The following is a 20,330-nucleotide window of genomic DNA, read 5'->3' on the forward strand; positions in this document are numbered from 1 at the left end:
TTTCTTCTTGTATGCATCTGTCTCCAAATTCCCCACCCCCTCTTTTTTTTTTTTTATAAGGACACTAGTCACATTGGATCAGGGACCCACTCTTCTCCAGTATAACCTCATCTTAACTAATTACAGCTGCAACAACTCTCTAAATGAGATCTGATTCTGGGGTACTAGGATTAGGACCTCAACATATGCATTTGGAGGGGGCACAATTCAACTTATAAAAACTGAGTAACTCAGGTTATTTATTTTAAAAGATAATCAAAATACTTTTAGTCAAAGCATTGTGTTTGGATATTATAATTTTAAACATATTCTGTTTAGTAACTTTTGGCTTTGAATGAAAAGGAATATACAAGATATTGTATACTAAACAAGCATTGTTGGGACAGTGTCTCTGAGTTTCTCAGTGATTGTGCTATATCTTGTTTTCTGGATGAAAGCTAAGTATTGGCTGGTGTCTGTAGTAGGGATGGCCAGCTAACAAGTGCAACAGTTAAAGTCCTATTCATCCTATAAAACAGAAACAGTGCTTAATATGTCTAAGATAATATTAAATGCAGACATAATTGTGGATATTAAAATATAACTCACCACTAAGTTTAGAAAAAGCAGATGATTACAGTATAGATACAAATATAAACATGTGAATTGAAACCTATCAACTTTCCTGGTGTGAACTTAATCCATTTCTTAGGTTTTAGGAGTGGCAAGTCAATATGGGAAGTAATTGGGCTACAACAACATATATGATAATGTCTACCTTCTTTAGTGGTTAATACTGATAGTATGATTATAACCGATATTGATCATAAGAATGGCAAAACGAATCAGTTTACCAGATCTTCTCACAAAGTCTTCACTTCAATTTTACTGTATTTAGTTGAACAGCATTCAGTTAAACATTTAATAAAATTTTCTTATTGTAAAAATGCAATTCATTTTTACTAATTTGTCTTAGAGTATTTCTACTAGTAATATTTATAATGGGATGCTTTACTTTCAGGATGTTGATAATAGTTCCATGAATTTTAAGATTGAAAGAAGCCACACTGTTATGTATGTGCGAATTGATGGCCTAGATTATTTTAAAGTTTTTTTTTTCATGTATTTCATCAAAAGACTTTCAGTAGTAAGCTGGCATTTTCAATTATGCAGTGTTTCTTTAGACAGAATTCCAGCAGAGATAGAGGTTCATTATATCAGAGTAATCTGCTTTTGCATTTTATAATTAATAACAGATGTTGATATTGGTAATGTTATAGTGCATAATTATATGCATAGTTGACTTACAAAAGTGGATCATTTAGTAGCTTTATGGCACAAGTATAATTAAATCTATTGTTAAAAATAAGATTTAATTCCACTTTGCCCTGGAGAACATGTTTTCTAATTGCAGTGTGCCCAGAGAACATCCACCTGGAAAATGAGGTGTCTAGATGGATGAGCAAGTGTTGGACAGCTGGAGATATCCAGTAATAAGGGGAGATATTTCAGATGTCTTCAAATATTTCAAAGTTCATCATTCAGAGCAGGAACTAGACTTATCCATTGTTGCTCCAAAGGCCAGAAGTCACAGGAAGGAAATTTTGAATCAATAGAAGGAAGATCTTACTCATCAAAATCCGTCCAATTGTGATACAGGTTCTCTTGTAAAATAGTGAGTGTCTCATCTCTAAAAATATTAAAGTCAAGGTCAGATAACCATGTCATTGGTGGGTAGAATGGGTTTTTAAATTAAGAGTGAATCTGGACTAGATGAACTTCAAGGTCCCTTTTATCTTTTATATTCTGTAAGCTCAGAGATAAGAACTGGTTTTCTTCCTGCAGTCTTTCTTCAGTAGTCTGAAATCAAGGAAATAAATCATCCTCAACTATCTGGTGGCCTGTTTGGTCCCTGACCCAATATATTTTATGACACATTCAAAACCTGTGAAAAATGACAGAGCAGAAATATAGCAACAATTATACGTTTTAGAAACATTTCCATCAGAGATTTTGGTGGGTCTGGCACCTCCTCAAATATCCATAATGAGCTACACACTTCTGGAAAGTATACATTTAAAAATCACAGATAAAAATATCTGGCAATTAATTTGGTTCCAATGCATTCATTCATTCAAAATATTTTGTAACTAACTACTGGGTTCCAGGTGCTGTTGTAAATGCTGTGGATACAGTGGAGAATGTTGCAGACAAAAATCTCTCCTCTCATATAACTTATATTCTACTGAGGGATATAGACATTTAACAAGAAAAAATATCAATTAAAAATAATTTCATTGGTGGTAAGCACTGAAGATGCCTAACAGGTTCATGTGCTAGAGAATGGCTTCATTGGTTGGAGAACTACTTAAGATAGGATTTGTAGAAATAGCCTCTCTTAGGAGGTAGCATGTGAACTGAGACCAATTAATGAGAAGGACCCCACCATGCGAAGATCTGTTGAAGAGTATTTTTTAGCCTTGGGAGCTGCAAGCACAAATGTCCACCCAGAGGTGGCCTGGGCCAATGATTATTGGATGCTTACTACTCTGTCCTTTGGGATCGTCTGTGTAGCCACCCTCTCCAAGTATTAGGTGTGAGGCTTGGCCTCAGAAAAACATCAGACTCAGAGTTTAAGATGGTAAATGCAGGACTAAGACATGTCTATTCCTTTGTTCATCTTCTGAGTTTTCTGCCATATCAGTTACTGGATTGCTGTGTCGAGACTTGATCTGGAGAAGAAAAACAGAAAGAAAGAAGAATGAAAAAGGCTGGTAGACAAAAAAGTCTTTGTAGATCAGCGGCTCCCAACCTCATGCCCATTGATCTGTGCACCGCTCGGATGTGTAACTGATCCCAAATCTGTGTGCCCGATGCTTTGAAAGGCCAAAACTCAAAATGTCAGAATTTGGAATAAGGAAATGTTTATTGATAGAGAAGACACTAACTGAGAAGATGGGAGACCCAGTGGTGCCTCAGGTCCATCTTACTCTCTGGACTAGGTTAAGGATTTTTAAAGGATACAAGGAGAAAATGTATGTGGAAGTGCTGGGGGCAAGTGCTAATGGGAGGACTTTGGGACTTGGCCATTTATCGTAAAGGAGACTCAACACTGGATCTAACTAGACAATGAATCCTTGGCTTCTGAAAGGGTTCTGGTGTTCAAGTTCTGGTTATGTCCTTTGGTTCTATGTGTGGGTGGGAGTTGGGAGTGGAACTTTGGTTCTGGATGCAGCTGGAGTCAAATATCTCTCCTCTGCACATGCCCCCAGCTGCATGACTTGTTGTCTTGGTCTTTTGTCCCTGGAAAGCAACTCAGTATCTTGTTAAACAGCATAGGACCATTTTGAGCTGGTTCTGTGGTTACAGATGGACTTCAAGGAGAAAGTGATACTGCTGAAATAGTTTTTGATATTTTATGTGCATTTTTTCAGTGACTAGGATCCACAGCTTTCATTAACTTTCCTTGCTGTCTCATATCTAAAAGTGTGAAGAACCACAATTGCAGAGAATAGTGGCAGTGTTTGCTATCTCAGATAGTAAATGAAGCATAAACATCTCAAAGGGACTGAAAATGGCATTTTCTTCCTCTTAATTCCACCTCAAGAAAAATAAATGGAAGTCAACAGGCTCACAACAGGCTCTGCTTCAAATGGACCAACTCAAAATGTGAAATAAATATGGACAGAGAGTCAGGTAAATATAGCCCCAAAGACAATTTTCTTTGTTTTGTAGTTAGGAGAAAGACCACTGTTAAAAGATATTGACTGTTTCTTTAGAAAAGTAGTATTCACAGAGGTTTGTGTAAGGGCTAGACAGAGAGATGTTTCCACACAGCAGTGTGCATTTGGGACACATTCTTTAGACCCTCAGTCTTTATATAGTCCCTGAGGTGTTGGGTTTGAATATCAAATACTTTTAATACTTTTTATGACAAATAATTTTACATCTTCCTCTTCAGATGGTTGTTTATTTCTCTGAGTAACAAGAGACATCTACAAATATGGAGATAGAGAAGGGCAGGGTGTATAGATGTAAAGGGATGTGATCTTTTTCTCTGGCTTACAGGACAAAGAACCCAAATGATTACAAATATGTGCAGGTCTCCAGTGCTCACAGCCGGTGAGTGGACAGGTAGGAGCACTCCCCTAGGTTAAAGGCGGGGGCAGCTCACTGGGAACCACATGGTGAACCGCGTGTGAGCGTTTTATTCTCTCAGTTGCATGTTATCTGTTCTGTGAGCTGAGAGTCATGAGCTGCCTCTCGCAGCCCTCAGCTAGAGTGGAGGTGTCCTCCTTTGTATCCTGCTGTCCTTAGTAAATGGTTTTTGTTTTATGATCTATGTACATTTTTTTTTCTGGACAGTATCTCAGTCCTGAACACTTTTTGTTAACACTCTTCTCCTGCTAATATTTTTAACCAGTTAGAAAGATGAGTCAAAACTATATGTCTGTTTTGACTAATAGAAACTTTTATAATTTTCACACACAACATCCTAAATGCATATTTCCTCAGCGCTCTGAGCCACAGATAGAGACTTGACAGAATGTTATAGATACAAAAGGACATGGTGGGGAATGGGGTTGGTTGTGGCTTTCTGGCAATTTCTACATAGTTATGAGATTGATTCTTTTTTCTCAATAACTCTGCTCTCAAGTTTCTAGTGGAATTCTTCTTAGAACTGAGTAAATTGCCATGCTGTAAATGAACAAAATTAGGGGCAATTGTTAAAGGAAAAATCCAAGGTAGCAAGTGAGAGGTAGCAGCTTAGGTCCCTGGCCAGGTACTGGCCAATTGCATTAACCTAAAGTCAGTCAAATCTTCATAGAAATAATCTTCACATCAGTGGTAGAATAAGAGGTAGGAATTTGACGATCTTGAATTGGGACTCAAGAAGAGCCTGATACAGGGTAGACAGTCCTTATTTGCTGTTGTGTTTATGTTTGAGGTATGCAATTGGAGCACTTAGATGGGGTAGGAATTCACTGGGCTTCCGGTCTTAAAAGATAAAAGCAGATGTTAGCCAGGTACAGAAATATTTGGGTGGCATGGGGCTGAAAGAGGGCATTCCAAGCGAAGAGGCACTGGTGCAAAGTTAGAGCTGAAAGCAAGATAGCACAGAGGGAGCAAGGGGCTGGACGCAACAGGCGCTGGATTATAAAGGACCCCGTATGGCTTGATAATGCATTCATTTTATACAGAAGTCTGTGAGTAGTTGCCAAATAAAAAAGGCAAACATGTTTACAAAATTGAAGCATTATTATGAAAGGAAGGCTGAAGACAGAATAGTTGTGGGATTCTGATTTATTAATAATGAAGCTCCGTTTTCAGATAAACACACATAGATCTCCTGCCCAGATAATAAATGGTGGGCAGTTTTCAGGCTCAGTGGTTATTTAGATGGAATATCCCCAAGAAGTTTCATTCTCAGGGTTCTTTTATATAAAGCCAAAGACACTCCTGTCTACCTCTCTCCTTACTTCATTATCTTCTCAGCAACTGCTGGGCAGGGATCAGGTGGACTCTGTCTTGGGGTGATATCTGTTTTATCATTCAAAACCCTGAATGGCCAGTTTGAGCATAGCGACGGGGAGGGGGCGGATTTCTTTTATCTTCAGGCCTTGATCTGTCCTGTTGGTTTTGCTTCGGGTATGCAAATACATTCTTCTTTTCTATCACTCCCTCTCCCGAAATTCTTTAATCGTGAGTTTCCTGTTGCCTATTCACTATTCAAACAACTTTTCCCCCTTGTGTTTTATTAGTAAAGACTTGCAAATTTTGCCTTTAGAATTTACTGATATGAAGACCATTATAATATTTTGACCTGGAAAGTAATAATTTTAAATTTGTGCTTAAAAATCATTATATCGGTAGAGTATGAGTTGAGGTGAGGATTAGATCTTGAGGCAGGGAATTCTGTAGGAGACTGTTGTGGATCATTCATGTGAGTGATTATAAGGGCTGGAATTCAGGTTGTGCCATTCAAGATGGAGAGGAGGGAATGAAAATGAAAAATTTTAAAGCAGGAGAAGGAACAGGACTAGGTGATGAATTGGCTGCCCGGAGTGAGTGACAGGGAAGTTGCAAGGACAGTTGAGTTGGACTTGGACCCCGAATAGATGAAGAAGCCATTTATTGTGAGGCTAGGTTGGCTTTGACTATTCCACTCTGAGTCCTGTCAGATTTTTCATGTGCAGAAATGCAGTAGGAGATATGAAGCTCAGGAGACAGAACTCAGCCAGAGATATGGGTCTTGTGTGTATGAATTAGAGAAAGAGCTAACTCAAAATACAATAGCTTGAGTAAGGAAAGAGTCTATTTTTCTCTCATAGACCAGTCAGCGGGTCCAGTTTGCCATGCAGCTTTGCTGCGTAAGTTCATCCAGGGGCCCAGGATGGTGAGATAGCTTCACCTTTTTAACACCTGTCTTCCAAAGTTGCTCTGTTCTCCTCCAGTTTCAGCCCATGGGAAGAAGGAGGAAGCGGGAAGGAGCACATTCAATGCATGAAGCTCTACATCTTTGTAGAGCTCACCTTTGCTCATATTCTGTTAGAGAGGGCTCACAAAGCTGTGCTCGTCTGCGAGAGAGGCTGGGAAATGTTGTCTCTGGCTAGAAGACCGTGTACCCATAGACTACGTGAATTACTATGAAGAAGTGGAGAACAGACTGGGGCAAATTGGGGGACTGACAATTTACAAATGTTATCAGTGTGTATGAGGCAATGATTACATGGGAGGAAAGACCACACAAAGAGACTGTGATGTAAGCCACAAAGGACTGAAGATGGGGAATGGCAACACTTAAGGACAGAGGAGTAGTCACCGATTAATAATAGACAGAAAAGAACTGGAAAGCAGTGCCCTGGAAATCAAAGGAGAGGTTTTTAGGAGTGAGTTTTTCTCAGTGAGGAAGGAAGCATTGTTTGGTGGTTAAGACTAGGCTCCGGGGCCAGACTCTGGGTTAAATCTTTGATCCGCTCCTTACTAGCTGTGAAATCGTGGCAAGTTTTTAACCTCTCTGTGCTTCCTTTTTCTCACCATCTTTTGTGAGGTTCAACCTATAAAATGAGGATCACCAGAGTATCCATCTTCTGGGGTTGTTTAGAGAGTAAAGTGAATTAGCATATTTAAAATTCCTAGAACAATGCCTGTTTGCAGTATATACTACTAGTAAAAGCTGAGAGTTAAAGTAAACCAGAAATTGAAAAGTACACACTGAGTTTTTCAAAATTTGTATAGATCGATGAGCAAGTATTTTTACATGCATTACCTCATTTAAGCCCCAAAACAATTCTATGAAAATACAGTATTATTATCTCCATTTTACAAACGAGAAAAGTGAGGCTCAAAGAGGCTAAGTGATCTAGCCCAATGTCATAGAGCTACTCAGTGACTGAACTCAGATCTATTTGATTTCAAAGTCCATACTTTTAGACACTAAAATTTTGAGATGTGAAATACATGGTGAGGGACTAGCTGAATATTTGTAGATTTTTTTCACTTCCAAACCTCAATTTCCTAATCTATTAAGCAACCTCATTATAGTCTTACAAAGATAAATCAGGCTACTTGATGAGAAACCCTTAGCAAACAACTTGGCACATAATTAATGCAAATCTTTAATGCATGGTGGTGGCTAATAACAAGAATAGTAACAGTAACTTATTAATGTATTGATTAAAGTAAATAGAATTTTCACCAGCCAAACTGCCCCTAGTTTTGCTTGTAATGACAGAAAAATATGAGTTTTCTGGTTACATAAATTTGTGCTGAGGGTAGATTTTCAGGTCAAGGTTTTGGGGGCTTCATATGGTTTCCTACTTTGCTTGTTTTTAACACCTTCACGTTTCTTATAGACGAACATTTAGGCGGACAAAAGGGCTCAATCAGAGAGTGTTTGAAAGAGCAGTTTGTAAAGGTTCCGCTCAGTCAGTCAGGCAGGGGATGACTGCTGCTGGGTCTGACCTTAGGAAGTACAGCACCTTCTGGATTTTCTGACTCTAGACTCTTTATAAACATTTTTTTTTCATTGTTAAAAATGAAAAATGTTCAGTTAATGCAGTCTTTTAAATCTGATAATTCTTCCTATCTAATCAAAGATTAAATGATATATGAGAGCTTGTCATTATTAAAAAATAAGAAGACTTTCTACTGCATTTCCTGTGCATGGGTTTGGTTAACCTTAATCATAAGAGAACATAAAGTCCTATAGTGAATATTACTACTTGCTTTTTAATTTTTTTCCTGCAAAACTTATGATTATCAGTGGAGAACTGCAATTTTAGAAGAAATAAGGCAGAAGATTATATATTTGTACCTGATAATTAACACAGTCACTTCAAATTTGGGTCATGTTTATTACCAAAAATCCATTATAAAAATATACTGGTATGCATGGCTCCTAGATTTTATTTATACTTTATTTCATAAGCATAAGAGGTCCACCTAATTCTTTGACATGACTGAAAAGCCATGGGCGCTCTTTTTAGAAACTTATTTTGTAGATAGATCAGAATAATTTCAAGTATGTAATTTCCTCAAGCGAAATGAGGCATCCTGACACGCCTTTGAATACATTCCAGGAATTTTAGGGATTAGTAATTTTTCTCTCATAAAAAGGTAATATTATTTACAGTTAATAGTTGACCAGAATTTTAATATTGCATCAAGTAGGTTAGCCAATATGTCTTATTCATAGCTTTGAATTATCTGAGGTTATTAACATTGGGCTAACATTGCTTTATTTAGGAAGAAAACATATCTAAGGTAAATCAGCTCAGAGTATTTTATTTTGAGAAAAGCAAATAAGTACAATTCAGTTCTTTCCTATTTGGAATAAAACACCCTTTGTGAAATGGAATGAACTTTTGAACTCTAATATTTCTATTTCCTCTTCTGACTCACTTAACAGAAATGTTTATTTATGCAAGTAAATGTCTATGAACAGTACAATAGATTATATAGAGACACTTCTATTCTTTTTCTTCTCTAGACTGTGTCTTGCTTTTCAACAAAAGTGTCCAAGTTTGCACCTAAAAGTTTAAATCATATGTATGATTATTTCATTGGCTTAAAATAAACTCACAGCTTGTGTTCAGACTGGATTACTTCAATGAGGATGATGCAGAATGGACCATAAACCTTGCAGTTGTTTCTATTGAAGAATTTAGAGAGAGATTGAGGAGGACAGATATTTTATACAAAGAAATCCGGGAAAATACTATCTTCTCAAGAAGAGAAATATTCTTTTGGAAACTTAATCCTTAACTTAAGTAATTGTGTAAACAAATTACTAATATTCAGCAATATGCTGCAGGGTTCTACAATGCCTTCTGAGTCATCAAAGAGATATTAAATTGTGTGCAGAATAAAGAGATTTGTGCTTATTTTTATATATTTACACCTTGTGTCTTTTTTATTAAATAAATGACAATGCAGCACACAAGAAAGATATGATGAAGTAATAATTAAATATAAATGTCATTGGAAAGTCAGAGTTAAGAACAGAGTAATTAAACATGCTTAATATGAAGACACTTGGGGTTGTGGAGTTTCATATTTGGCACTGAGCTTTTTGAAAGCCCAGGTGAAAAGGAGATATAATAATTTGCATGATTTAATGTTAGAATGGAATATTCTACTTTTTCAAAGGGAGCAACATTCTAAAGTATTTTTTTTTCGAGTAGGATTTTTTAATCTACTACTCTCAATTACCTAGGAAAATATCTTCAATATTATTCTCCACAAATCTTTTTGAATAAATTACAGCTTAGTGGAGAAATTCCAATGTAGCAGATTTTGGCGATTGGTTTGATACTTGAACGTAATTTAAATTATCTAGAGTTGTCAATTGATTTCATTTCTTTTAAATTATCTGTAGATAATATGTTTTCCTGAGGGATTCTTGATAGAGAAGCATAAATTATAATTTAGTGTATTCCAAAGACGAAGTCAAGTACTAAAATTTGTTTTGTTTGAGGGATTATCTATGTGTTTTGTAAACTAAATGAGGAAGTGATAAGACTAAGGCATTGTTATAAAAATTGAGAACTCTAACTAGTAATCCTGCTTTGAATAAAAAACCCTTGCTCATTTCGACGTGGAGATAATCTTCAGGGCTCAGTGACCCAGAAGGAAGCCAGGTACTAACTATGTGCCATACAATCCTATGTCCATTCTTCTAGGGTACCTGAAAAGTTTTTTTCATGGGATCCAAAACCATTCACAATAGCCTTGGTTGTCTTAATATTTCATTACATTTTCTAGTTTTTTTAAAGTTAAAAATCAGTGTTATTTTCAAAGAAACATTGACAAAATCAGCACAATCCAGAAAGAGGCCATCAGGAAGATGAAGAATATGTATCTGGAAAACTTGGAGGAACTAGGAACATTGAATCCAGAGATGAGAACAGTTAAAGGGAACGCGATGCTTCAGATACGACTTTCTACCTTTTGGGAAAAGTATCATCTGAGAGCAGTACTAGGACCAGGGTATCTTATTAAGAAGACAGTTTCCAACAAGAAAGTGCTTGTTCAGAACTAGTGTCATTCAAGTGTGGACAGGCCTGTCTAGCGAGACAGAGAGTTCCTCTCATTAGAAGTGTTTTCTTTGATGGCTCTTTGTGTATGTGCATGAGCCATACTTTCTTGTTTCTTTGCATGTCTTATGATTTTTGTTATTGTTGAAAACTGGACATTCTAAATAATATCTTGCGGTAACTCTGGAAATCAGGTTCTTCTTCCTCCCCAAAGTTTGTTGTTTAATGTTCTTATTGTTTGTTCATTAATGACTTTCCTAAACTAATTCTTAAAGTCTGTATTCTTTGTTATGTGTGGCCCCTGAAGTCTGCTTGGTCAGCCTACTGGTCAGTTAATAAAAGAGCGGAGATTTCGTTAGATGCCCACGGTACACAGAGCTGGTTTAGCTGCAAATCAAGTTCAAATAAAGATGGCTGGCAAGTGAGATCTTACAAGGAACCACCAGATAGGACAAATAATGACAATACTCTGGGAATGGGGCTTTGAAGTAGCTCCACCCATATTGTGTTGCCTCTGGTGGCTTCTAGGCCACTGGTTTTCACTATAAATGTGGGCTGTTGATTTTCAAGGCTAATGTAGAGCTGGGGAGGGGGATGGGAATATGGCAAATCAAAATACTACGAAGCTTGCTTTGTTACTGAGACTCAGTTGCTTTTATTAAATAAATGCTCCTCAGATTGCTGCAAGCCTTTGGTTAATTTCTAGAGTTCTAAAAGAGTCAATTCTGACAATTTTTGCTAGTGCTTTAATTGCTTATATGGTAGAGAGACTATGCAGAGGTCTTTTCTCTGCCAATTTTGCTGATGTCATTCTAGAAGTGCTTTTTAGCCATAATTTTAAAAGTTAAGTTGAACTCATTAACTTTCAAGATCCCCTCCCACTTAGAACATTCAATGTCAAATATATCACATTTCCAGACCATCCTAGATAATATAATTTGCTGTACCTTGTTTTAATAGATGCGATTGTTTAAAATAAAATTGAAACAGACTTTCCTAATGCCAAAATATGAACCATAGTAGTCTGTAGCTTATTGTCAAATACTGCTTTATTTTATTCACAGATTTAAAAAATAAATATTATCTTTCCTACATAGTTTTTCAGGTTAGAATGAATAGTCAAAAAGGGGTGGGAGATCTTATTCCAATAAGAAGAAATATATAGGTAAAATTTAAGTGCCAGAGACTATTGAAAAAGTAAAAATCAAGTGATAATTGACTTATAGCATTTCACAAGATTGAATCATCAACATGTATTTCTTGAATTGTTTACCTTTAATTCTAAAATTTATTTTAATTATTATTACCAAAATATTGATATGTCCATGTTAATTCTTTCTTTATTATTTAAAGATCCATCTTTATACTAAGTACTGAGAATATAGGTAAGGAATCAACTAACCGTAATCCACAGCCATTTTCTATCAATTTCTTTGGAGATAGGTGCTGCATTACATGACAATGGTGTTAAATGATATGTCCATATAAATTAATTTTATAAATGTCTGAAGCTAAACCTTTTAAATTTAACAATTTTAATGTGACTCTTTCCAAACTATATTAAATACTTCTTTGCTTAATGAAAAGGCTAGTGATTTAATGTCTCGGTGACAAATAATCATTTTAGATAATTACCTCACTGTCCTGAAAAACAATGACAGCCACCTTAGCTCTTGTGGGCAAGGACTGTTGCATCAATACTCAATGGTGACACAATGCTGTGGTTTTTTGCATTTTCATACTTTTAAAAAGTTTTGTACCTCATACTTGTTCATTAATACCTACTTGCTTTTCTTAGATTTTCATCTATTTTAATTTGAGTTTTCGAATCTTCTGTGGGCTGACACACTAGATAAGAGTTGATACATACTGAACTCTTACCATGCACTAGACCCCATTCTAAGTGTTTATGTGTGTTTATTCATTTAATTCTCCCAACATCCCAAACAGGTAGGCACTATTATTATATATGTTTTTAGATGGCAAAAACTGAAGCACAGAGAGATTTACTTGCCCAAAGTTATATAGCTTAGCAAACCAAGGATTTGAAATTGAGAATTCCGGCTATGCAATTCATGAACTTCACCATTATTTTGTATGGTGTCACATAAGGATGTTTGTTAGAATTACACAGAGATGTAAGAGTGAATGTGCTCTGATAGACTAGCTAAGTGGAACTCTTTGAAAAATATTTGAACTTTGGCGAAGTATCTCTGTGACATCTGTTTTGGTTTCCCACAGAATGTGTGTGGGCACATACACATGCATCTATGCATGTGCACATTTGTATGTGTATTAAATGGGTAAGATGGCTGTAGAAGGATCTTATTAAACTGGTGTTAAGTAGTATTAAATTATAAATATTTTAATTTTACTTTTGGTTAAATTAACAACATTTTCATAGTCTTTTGCTATTGATTTGCATTACATGATATACCAGAAAAAGATAGTTATTGAAATGTGTCTATGACTAGTTTCATTTTTTTCTTTCTTGAGAATAATGACTTATTAGAGTACGGTTACTGACCAGTATCTTTGGAAATCTCAGAATTATGTATTATTTGTTCCTCCTCTCTAATGGAATGCACAAGTTAACTGATTCAGTAGTCTGTTTTCCTTGGTTTAGTTGAGTTCTTTGTGGGATCTAGAGAAGAAAACAAGGAAGAAGTAGTTTAAATAATTGTTAATTTCTTTTTAGTCAAGTAACTGCCTCAGTAGGCTGAGCACTAAGTCACTTTTACCCCAGACTCAGAATAAAAGCTTCGAAAAGTCACGTTCCTGCTGTTGGGAGATAATTTCCATGGGCCTCTTGCATTTGTGCATGTCTTGTGAGCAGAGGCACTAGCTGCCTTTGTTCTGAACTATCTTTTCAAGGGTTTTTGCATAGAAAACAGTCCTGAACACAGAGGTACTATTTTCCCTTCAGAGAAAAGGTAAGATATGCTTACTCTCCAGTATAATAAAGATTATGTCTCCAATGCAAAATACAAGATTACTTACTGACCATTATTAAAGGTTAGGGTTTCTTAAACTTGAGGTTCCTCTCCCATAATGCAACCCACGGTGTGTGTGTGTGTGTGTGTGTGTGTGTGTGTGTGTGTGTGTGTGAGTGATGATCTGGCTTTCTTCATGTTGGGACTCAAATAACTGGCACATATTCTGGCTATTGCTATTGCTATAAGTGATAAAGTTCTTTGCCTTTGTCTTCTGCCAGGACCCATGAAACTGTGGCAGGCTAACTTGTTAACTTCCAAGTAGAATAAAATATAAGAATCCTCAAAGTGCTTGAAATTTTTATTGTTAAAAAGTTCTTTCCTAGATTTTTCACTTTCATTTAGAATCAGCTTCCCTTTATAAGAATGAATTATTTCTTTACTGTGAATTCAGTAGAGACATGGAAGGTACTCTAAGCTTTTGTCATCTGAGAGGTGACTTATGACAGTTAGCCACATTCTACCTCCTTTTCTTTGCCCTACCCACCCACCATTTTCCTTGGTCATGACTTTTCTTTCTCCTACTTTTTTTTTACTCTTTTCTTCTTCTTTCAGAATTTTCTTCTATGTCTACCATAAGAACTCCTTAGACTTTTTGTCCTTAAAACTAAACACAAACAAATAAAAATCTCATTAATCCTTTTCAAGCAGATGTCTCTAGCCTGTAGGGGATCTAAATATACCTTTCAAATGCTTACCTGATAGAATTAGGATTTGGTGTCCTGTCAAACATTCTCCCATGTGTATTTCTGCACAGGCAGAGGACAGAGGTGTGTGTCATCCGGAGGGTAGGGGTAAGGGAATAGATTGATTTTTACCCACCAGCATGCTTCAGCAGCAGACTGGGGAAACATTCCTGATCCTTGGGGAAAAATCTCTGACCAGATGAATTATAATCCAACATGAATACAAATAAGAATAATGAAACATTATTTTTGAAAATTTTAGAGTCAGCACTCTGTGGCCTGGGCCCCAAATCTGGCCTACTGCCTTAGTTGCTCATGAAGCTTCTTTCATTGGAACACAACCATATCCATTCATTTACATAATGTCTACAGCCGCTTTCATGTGACAGTGGCAGAGGCGAGTAGTTGCAACAGAGACCACCACATGGCCTACCAAGCCTAAAATATTTACTATCTGGCCCTTTACCAAAAAAGTTTGCCACCCCCTGCTCTAGATGTTGTATTTTATACCTGTGGTTCTCAATTTGAAGTCGAGAAGAAAACAGGAGTTGTAAGCTGCTCAGAATCACTGGGGCAGGCTTTCTAAAAAGTGCACATTGCTGTCTCCCCTCTGGCTTCTCATAGGTGTTCCCTGTTGAGAGTCACTGTCTTAAACTTAATGAGTCAAGTCGTTTGGTACCATTAACTGATACGGATTATTGTCACCATTTTGAGCCTCTGTAACACATCTAAAGGTAATATTGACCATGTTATTTCTTTTACAGGGTTGTGGGAAGAAAATGTATTCATTTTTGAGAGGAACCAAACAACTGCAGGTGCTAAGGTTTCTGGGAATCTCCATTGGAGTGACACAAATCCTGGCCATGATTCTCACCATAACTCTGCTCTGGGCTCTCTATTATGATAGAAGGGAACCTGGGACAGACCAAATGATGTCCCTGAAGAATGATACAACTCAACACCTGTCATGTCACTCAGTAGAACTGTTGAAACCAAGCCTGTCAAGGATCTTTGAACATACTTCTATGGCAAACAGCTTTAATACACACTTTGAGATGGAGGAATTATAGAGAATGTCAAAGAAGGAAATCGCAAATTTATTTCATTGGACTTATGATTTTTTGAGCACACTTAACTGTTTTAGAAATGTGTAGAAATAAAAATGTTGCCTTAAAGAATTCCTAAGCATATAATTTTCAACCTTTTAAAATGAAGAGAGAAAAGTTTCCTATAAGTCACCACCTGGACAATAGTCGATGCCCTTTATACTGCTGAGGAGAGATCTAATACCCACTTTATAGCCTGTGTTAAGATTTTTCCTAAATACAGTTATGCTTTGAGGTTATGCTTTGGTACAGTTCAACCAATGTTTCTGCAGCAATGTAAACAAGTCATGCTATGATAGGATTGGAGCTATAGTAAAGTGTGACTTCCATAAGCTTGCTAGTATATAAAGTACCAATTAACTGCTAACCTTGGAAGTTAGACAGTACTAATGATTTTTTATTACTTGGTGATAGTCTTTTGAAGGTAAATAGATTATACATAAGAAAACTGAAGATTGGTGACTACCTAAATGTGATTTTTGCTAGTTACTAAAATATTCTCACTACTTACAAGAGCATACTAATGTATTGTCTTAAACTGATCAGGGATCTATGTGTATATAAGAGTCTGTGTGAAGTCTGTATAATTCAATAGATTTAAGTTCTTGTAATGTTAAAAATAACAATTGTGAAAAGGATAAATTTGTCTTGTATAGTACCATTATTTTTAACCTTTCCTGTTAATAGAGGTTTAGAATTCTGTCTTGGGTTTATATTACATACATAACTATTAATTTAAATACTTAACCACTAATTTGAAAAATTGCTAGTGTGATCCAAAGGAGTCATTATAATTCAGAATGTAGTCTGGTCTCTAGGAAGTATTAATAAGAAAGTTTACACATAACTTAGTTCATTCAGCAAAGACTGGATGTTATCTTTCTCTCTAAGACTCTTTTTGACACTAAACAGTTTTTTAAAAAGCTTATCTTTGTCAGTCTCCAAGTCTGAATATCATTCTACAGAGAATAGTGTTCCCTTTCTCAAGCAGAATGCTATGAGAATCATAAAAATAAGTGACAACTTAAATAGAGAATTTCTTTGCTCTATTACACTTTGCTTTATTTCACTGAACTACACAGATTATTAAATTTTTTTACAAGATTAAAATATATTTATTTGAAATGGGAAAAGTGCATTTTACTGTATTTTGTGTATTATGTTTATTTCTCATAAAATGGAGAGAAAATTAAAACTTGTCAATAAATATTTTCTAGAGAGTAATAATTCATCTGTCTAATTTTTATACATTTTTATACATTATAAGCACTTTTACCACTCAAGGAGATTAACAAAGGGAGAAAAGTGTGAGAAGGAATGCCTGAATAAAATAATAATAATGATTTCCAAATATGGAACTAATCTGTAAGAATATGTATGTTCACTGAGAAGAAACAAAAAGATGCTCATTGACCTCAATTTTGATTTTGAGTTGAATGATAATGTAGTTGTTTGATGTAGTATAACAGTATGCCTATTTCTATTAATTAATCGTCCAGGTTTTTGAAGTCGTTTTTAAGATAAAAAAAAGTTTAAGGAATACAATATTTGAAATTAACTGCTAGATTTTATCTCTTCCATGGATTTAAATAAAAACTGAGTAAATAATTTGCTCTATCAGTGCCCAAAGCATCCCTTTTTATAATTTCCTTAACACACAAATTCCCTATAATTTCATCTAAAATGCCCAAGTAATTGAGACAGCTATGAATATTATTTGAATTATTTGGATAGTGGTCAAATTTGGCTGCTTCTCTTTTATGTCACAAAAAGAGCAAGCATATATTGTGTCAAACTCAGTAAAAAAAAAATCGTCAATTTATAAATAAAAGTCAATTTCTACATTTTTAGACTTAATATATTTTGATATATGATTAATACTCTAGAATAATTGACATAAATTTAGACAATCATATACTTATGCACTTGCTTAATGGGAGCAAATGACATTTATAGCAGTGGTCTACAAAGGCCTCTCATGGTAGTGTTGTATCTGGAATAACAAAACTGCTAGGGATTTTAAAAAGTGTGTTTAATGTGGCAGAGCTGAGAGAATTCATTATTTGGGAACACTGCAAACAAAATTGTTAACTAGTACTCTGAAAATTTTTAAAAGCTTTCTTTTGTAAAAATCACAATTGTTTAAAAGTCATAATTTAAGAAGATTATTTTTAGACTGGTTAATAGTCAATTTGAAATGCCCTGGAGATAGAGATGACAATACGAAGTGGTGTGGGTCTTCTAGCACTGTAAAATCTGGTTGGGAGACACTTGTGCTAACCACTGATAAAATTAATACACACAGGAATATGCAGTGAGTGGAGCCATATTTAGCAATATGAGACGAAGGAGAGTAGAATGAAGGCAGTTACATGGAGGAGACAGCCTTCAAGCTGAGTCAGGAAGGAAGAGCTGACTTTAGCTGGTTCGCAGAGAACGTTCCATGAGCCACTACTCTAAGATGAAACAGCATACACTATTTTGGAGGCAAGACCTGTTGTTCAGTGTGGTTAGAGCATAGAATGCTTGAAGAGATACCATGGGAAAGGAAATGAGTGAAATCTGAGTTTTTGGACTTTATTCTGTAAATTCAATGGAGAGTCATTTAAAGTGTTTTCAGAATAAGAAGTGATTTGTGTTTCAGGAACGTAACTGGATTAGTCAAGTAAGAAACTGGGGCAGAGAGACAGGCACCCCCGTTGCCCAGCTCCTCATAGTGGGTCATTCTGTACCTACTCGAAGTGTGGAACACTGGAGGTGCAGAACACTGGCAACTTCAGAGGAATCTGGTTAGGCTGCCACTGCTGTAGTCCTGGAGAGAGACAAGAAGCCTAGCCAGCAAAGTGAAAGTCAAAAAGACCTAGTTCATAAAACAGATTACGACAGGGCGAATCCACAAAAGTGGGTGGCAGATTAATCCTGGGGAGTGTGGTATGAGAAGTGAAATAATTAAAATTTCCAGATTTCGTACCTGGAAATGGCATTGGGTAAAAGACTGAAGAGGGAATGGGTGTGGGGGAGGGTGACTAATTTGGTCTGGGACACACTGAGTTGGGCATGCCTGCAGGACATGCAGATGGTAATGTCTACAATGCCTTCCAGTCTGGAGCTCAGGAGAGTTCACTGTTGAGCCTGAGAATTTTTATGCATTGCTTTTGCTTCTCAGGAAGCCTGACAGAAAATGGGCTGAGAACCAAACCTTCTATGAGGAGAATCTTAAGCAGGATGCTGCAAGAGCTTCCTTTTGTCTGAACTCCCACTCCTGCAGATGAGTCAACATGCAAAAGGAGAAATAAATACATCACTGAATCTTCTGTGGTAAAAGGAGCTTCCCTTTTTAAAACAATACTGTCAACTGCTATGTTGCTTCTCCCAACCCTCCTTCCTATTACCTTCCTCTAATTTACGAAGTGGATTCGTCTTCACTATTAATTGAGCTCTTATTTCCTCATATCTGAGCACTTCCTAGAAACATGTATGGGAGTGTCTGATATCATCTCGAAAGTGTATTTTTTAATATTCTAATGTGTTATTGCAATCATTCTTTATCTCAGTCATTTATAGATGCCACAAGGTGCCAGGCCATGGGGTGTTAGGTGTTTCACACATATTTTTCCTGATCTTTACAACTTTTTTGCAATCTGTAGGCATCATGACATTTTACAAACAAACAAAAGGGACCGGCGAGACTGACATTTGTTTAACTAGCAAGTGGCAATGCTCTACCTTCCTTTCTTTCCATTTTGTGACATGGCATCTTCATCAGTCTGTGGGGAAGCTCAGCCGTTACCTTACATAGAAAAACCAGATCCTCCTACACATGAATCAATATCTCTAGGCCTAATTTGTCTCTTCAAATTCTGTTACTTTTTTAATCAAAATGACTGTTTTGTCAATGTAATTTTATTCTTCCTATTTCCTTAGAATAAGTCCTAATTATCTAAAGCTTTTAATTGAGAGCATAAATTGCTCTTTTTGCCCACTTCATGTCTCCTCCCCTTGATCTAACTCGCACACACACACACAGTTAATTTCTATAATCAACCTTATTAAACATATATATATATATATCGCCACTTTTAAGTATGAGTTTTGACAAATATATAGGTGTGTGTATACACACACACACACACACACACACACACATAAAACATATAGCAGGAAACACTGATCTGCTATACATTACATTAATTCTTATAAAATGCAATTCTTATTCTGTCACTTCTTTGCTGACACTTCCAGGGATTCCCTGTTTTAACTAAGACAGAGCTTCCTAACTCGTTTGTGTGTGTCATTTACATGGCACATTGGGGTCAGTGAAGGTCAGAGATGACCAGTTATCCTAGGCCTCGCCTGGATAAATGAGGACCACAGGGAGGGAACAGCTCAGCACACAGGTTTCACTGTAATACAGTGGCTTCGACAAAATAGAAGTGAGTTTTTATTTCATAAAACATACATGTGTGAATAGCCCAAGGTATGGCTACTTAAGGGTGTCAGGGACTTAGACTCCTCTCTTGTTAAGGTGTTTCTCTTATTTACCTGGTCCCGAATGGCACTTCCACTCTGCTTCCACATTTCAGGCAGTAGGCTAGAGAAAAGGGAAAGTTAAAGGGGAGGATGCAAGCCTCTTCACTTTAGGGGTATATCCAGAAGCACACACTACTTCCATTCACTTCTCACAGCTATGAGTGTGGGGCTGAGGAGTGGAAAATACTCTTTGTTCCAGACACCCATGTACTGAGTTAAACCAGAAAGTTCTATGCCCACAGAAAGAGGGGAAAATGGGTGTTTGTGTCAACTAGCAATCTCTGCCACATTTCTCAATATATGTAGGATAAAATCTTCTAGTGGAACTTATTTTTCCAAACCCAAATCTTAATACTTTCCTACATGTAACTATACACCAGCTGGATGGCCCAACTATGGTCCTCTAACGTCCCACATATCTCAGGCCTCCTTGATTTTGCTCACATCGTGGTACTTCCCTGACATACCTTCATCTGTATAGGTTCACCTTGCACTTAG

At 36.4% G+C, this 20,330-nt stretch overlaps 1 protein-coding gene across 3 annotated transcripts in view; it reads left to right on the plus strand.

The window, feature by feature from the left end:
* Nucleotides 1-16,526, plus strand: part of TSPAN12 (tetraspanin 12) — a 62,287-nt gene extending 45,761 nt beyond the window's left edge. For all 3 annotated transcript variants that reach the window (XM_039860743.1, XM_039860744.1, XM_039860745.1), the window contains one exon: nt 14,961-16,526. In XM_039860743.1, coding sequence (XP_039716677.1) covers nt 14,961-15,266 — 306 coding nt within the window. In that variant the 3' untranslated portion in view covers nt 15,267-16,526. The remainder of the gene's footprint in view (nt 1-14,960) is intronic.
* Nucleotides 16,527-20,330: the final 3,804 nt, after the last annotated feature.

This window comes from Pteropus medius, unplaced genomic scaffold, assembly GCF_902729225.1.
Source record: "Pteropus medius unplaced genomic scaffold, Ma_sr-lr_union100, whole genome shotgun sequence".
NCBI lineage: Eukaryota > Metazoa > Chordata > Mammalia > Chiroptera > Pteropodidae > Pteropus > Pteropus medius.